At 41.2% G+C, this 3,507-nt stretch overlaps 1 protein-coding gene across 1 annotated transcript; it reads left to right on the forward strand.

The window, feature by feature from the left end:
• The first annotated feature begins 1,331 nt into the window (after nucleotides 1-1,331).
• LOC110258052 (olfactory receptor 7E24-like) lies at nucleotides 1,332-2,087 on the forward strand. Its single transcript, XM_021081022.1, has one exon. The coding sequence runs from the start codon at nucleotides 1,332-1,334 to the stop codon at nucleotides 2,085-2,087; it is 756 nt and encodes a 251-aa protein (XP_020936681.1).
• Nucleotides 2,088-3,507: the final 1,420 nt, after the last annotated feature.

Below are 3,507 nucleotides of genomic sequence, written 5' to 3' on the forward strand. Positions count from 1 at the left end.
TACAGTCATCAAAACAGTACAGTGCTGGCACAAAAACATACACATAGATCAGTGGAACAGAATAGAAAGCTCAGAAATAAACCAATGCACCGCTGGTTAACTAAACAAATAAGGCTCAAACATGAAATTGCAGCAAGAAAATCTCTTCAACAAGTGGTCCTGGGAAAACTGGAGAGCTACATGTAAATGAATGAAGTTAGAACATTCCTTAACACCATACAAGAAAATCAATAATGGATTAAAGACCTAAATGTAAGCCCTAACACCATAAAACTGCTAGATGAAAACATAGGCAGAATGCTCTTTGACATACGTTGGCTTCTTGAACCCCTGAGCCCCAGCAGGAACTCCTAAAATGTTTTATGATTATGAATATTCATTTCTAATTTAGAATCCAGAGGACATGGTTCTGCGTTCATAGAGATTTATAATTATTCTAAACGAAGGAAATAGCTAGAATTGTGTTTGAATAAAATAGTATTTCTGTAACTATGTCTTGATTTCTTTAAATTCAAAGTATGTTTTTCTGAAGGAGAAAGGCAATTTCTCATTCTACTTCATTTTAAAGGAGTAGGCTGTATTTAATTTAGATCATTATTTTCCCTAAGGTTCTTGCTCCCTTTTACCCCTTGGTACTGTTTGACAAAACAAGAGTGAATAGAAACAGGTAAACAACACAGAAACCAATTAGGAAAATGTTCTAAGCAGATAAAATTTGTCACACTGAGAAATATTACTGAAAGTCCTGGGGTATATGACCTTAGAAATGTATTGCTTGCAGCCTAAATATAGAAAGAGTGATGCATGCCTGCTACGTGTTGCCTTCTTTTCTTTCTTTTTTTTTGGTCTATTTTGCCTTTTCTAGGGCCACTCCTATGGCATATGGAGGTTCTCAGACTAGGGATCTAATCAGAGCTGCAGCCACTGGCCTAAACCACAGCCACAGCAAGGCCAGATCTGAGGTGCATCTGCAACCTACACCACAGTTCATGGCAAACACTGGATCCTTAACCCACTGAGCAAGGTCAGGGATAGAACCTGCCACCTCATGGTTCCTAGTCACATTCGTTAACCACTGAGCCATGAAGGGAACTCCCGTCTTTCCTTATTTTCAACCCTCGTTTTTGTTTTTGTTTAAAAAAGCTGCACAGAACCAGAGATCTAACCAGAAATCTAACAAGGGTTTCAGAATTTTTCCTCCTGGGCTTCTCAGATGATCCAGAACTGCAGCCCCTCCTCTTTGTCCTGTTCCTGTCCATGTACCTGGTCACCATGTTGGGGAACCTGCTCATCATCCTGGCTGTCATCTCTGACTCCCACCTCCACACCCCATGTACTTCTTCCTCTCCATCCTGTCCTTTGTTGACATGGGCTTCATCTCCACGACTGTCCCCATGATGATTGTGAACATCCACACTCACAGCAGAGTCATTTCCTATGTGAGCTGCTTATCTCAAATGTCCATTTTTACTCTTTTTGTATGTATGGATGGTAGTCTACTAACTGTGATGGCCTATGACAGGTTTGTGGCCATCTGTCACCCACTGCACTACACGGTCATCATGAACCCACCCCTATGTTGCTTCTTACTCTTGGTGTCTTTTTTCATCAGCCTTTTGGACTCCCAGGTGCACAATTGGATTGTGATACAACTTCCCTGCTTCAAGGATGTGGACATTTCTAATTTCTTCTGTGACCCTTCTCTACTCATCAAGCTAGCCTGTTCTGACACTTCCACCAATAACATAGTCATGTACTTTGTTGGTGCCATTTATGGTGGTACTCAGGTCTCAGGGATTCTTTTCTCTTATACTCGAATTCTTTCCTCCATTCTGAGAGTCCCTTCATCAGGTGGGAGGTCTAAAGCCTTCTCCACCTGTGGCTCTCACCTGGCAGGTGTTTGCTTATTTTATGGAACAGGCCTTGGGGTGTATCTCAGCTCAGCTGTCTCACATTCTCCCAGGAAGAATGCAGTGGCCTCAGTGTTGTACACCGTGGTCACCCCCATGCTGAATCCCTTCATCTACAGTCTGCGGAACAGTGACATCCAAAGGGCCATGAGGAGGTTTCTCAGAAAGTCAGTGTAATCTGAGTACCTGTGCCACCCATTTGGAGTGTTGGCTGGATAATGCAGCAAACCTGAACATGTACACTTGAAATTCTCACTCTCTTATTACATCATTTTTGTAGCCCTTATGGACTTGATGCCTCTCCTGGCTTACTATTTCAATGGCTTTTATTTCAATGGCTAATATTTCAATGATTTTAAGGCTTTACTATGACTGGTGGAGTGTTCTAGGATCCTTTGTAGATCATAATCACTGCGTGACTGAATATTACTATATCTATGGGGATTTTATAGTTTATCTTTGGTGATTCAGGCATTCTGAAAGATGAATAACTCTTTTTCAATATATTGAACATTTACAACTTTTCCACAGCTCTTGTGTATTCTCCATAGTAATTTCTGTTTCTTCAAATCTGCATGTGCAGGTTATGTTATGAGGATATATGATGCTGCCTCTCAACTTTGACATTTCTTCAAATCGCCTGGCAAGCTTAAAATACTGACACCATGGTCTCAACACTGGATATTCTCATTTAATTGGATGTGGGCATAGTTTGAGAATACACTTTTTTGTGCCAGTGGCATGCAGAAATTCCCTGGCCAGGGATTGAATCTGAGCCACAGCAACGACAATATCAGATGCTTAACCCATTGAGCCACCAGCTAACAAAGAATTAATAAGGACCTACTTTATAGTGCAAGGAAATCGACTCAATAGTGTGTAGTAACTGTGTAATGGGAAAATAATCTGAAGAGGAATGGATATATGTGTGTGTATAATTGTTTTACTTACACTGGCAACTAACACAATTTTGAAATTCAAGTGTACTCCAATAAAATTAAAGAAAATATTAAAAAGAAATCTAAAAAATATATTGTGTTGTGAGTTGTAATTCTCTAATTAGCATATCAGAAACACTGTCATATTTGCTACATTTGGCCATGGGATAGAGGCAGATTGGCCTGATGTGGATGGAAGGGCTCCCCTAGTGAGTCAGAAACCAGGGGGTCTACTTGAGACTGCGTCCCACAAAGCAATAGAGTGGGACCTGCAGAAGGACCCAGTAGAGTAGAAGTTCTACTCATTTGCTAGTTATGCCCAGGGAACTTTGCTGTGGTCCTGATGGTGGGATGAATTTGGGACCAGGCTGGAAAAAGATGGACAGGACCTGAGTCTTATTGTGCTAAGAGAAAATGTCTTCAAGTGGGGTGAGACTATCACGATGGACCGTATCTGAGATGCTCCCAGTTTTCCCCTCCTTGAGTGTGAAATGTCTGTACAGATTTAATTCCTGCATGAACACATTGGGAAGTGTTGGGAAGTCACTTCTGGGAATGGAGCAAAAATACCATATGGCTTTCTTCTTGTGGTCTCTCTCTTGCTCATATTCATAAGATCCATTTCCCAAGGAGAAGGCCTATGTGTCAAGGAACTGTGC

The sequence above is a fragment of the Sus scrofa genome, unplaced genomic scaffold (assembly GCF_000003025.6).
Source record: "Sus scrofa isolate TJ Tabasco breed Duroc unplaced genomic scaffold, Sscrofa11.1 Contig117, whole genome shotgun sequence".
Classification (NCBI taxonomy): Eukaryota; Metazoa; Chordata; class Mammalia; order Artiodactyla; family Suidae; genus Sus; species Sus scrofa.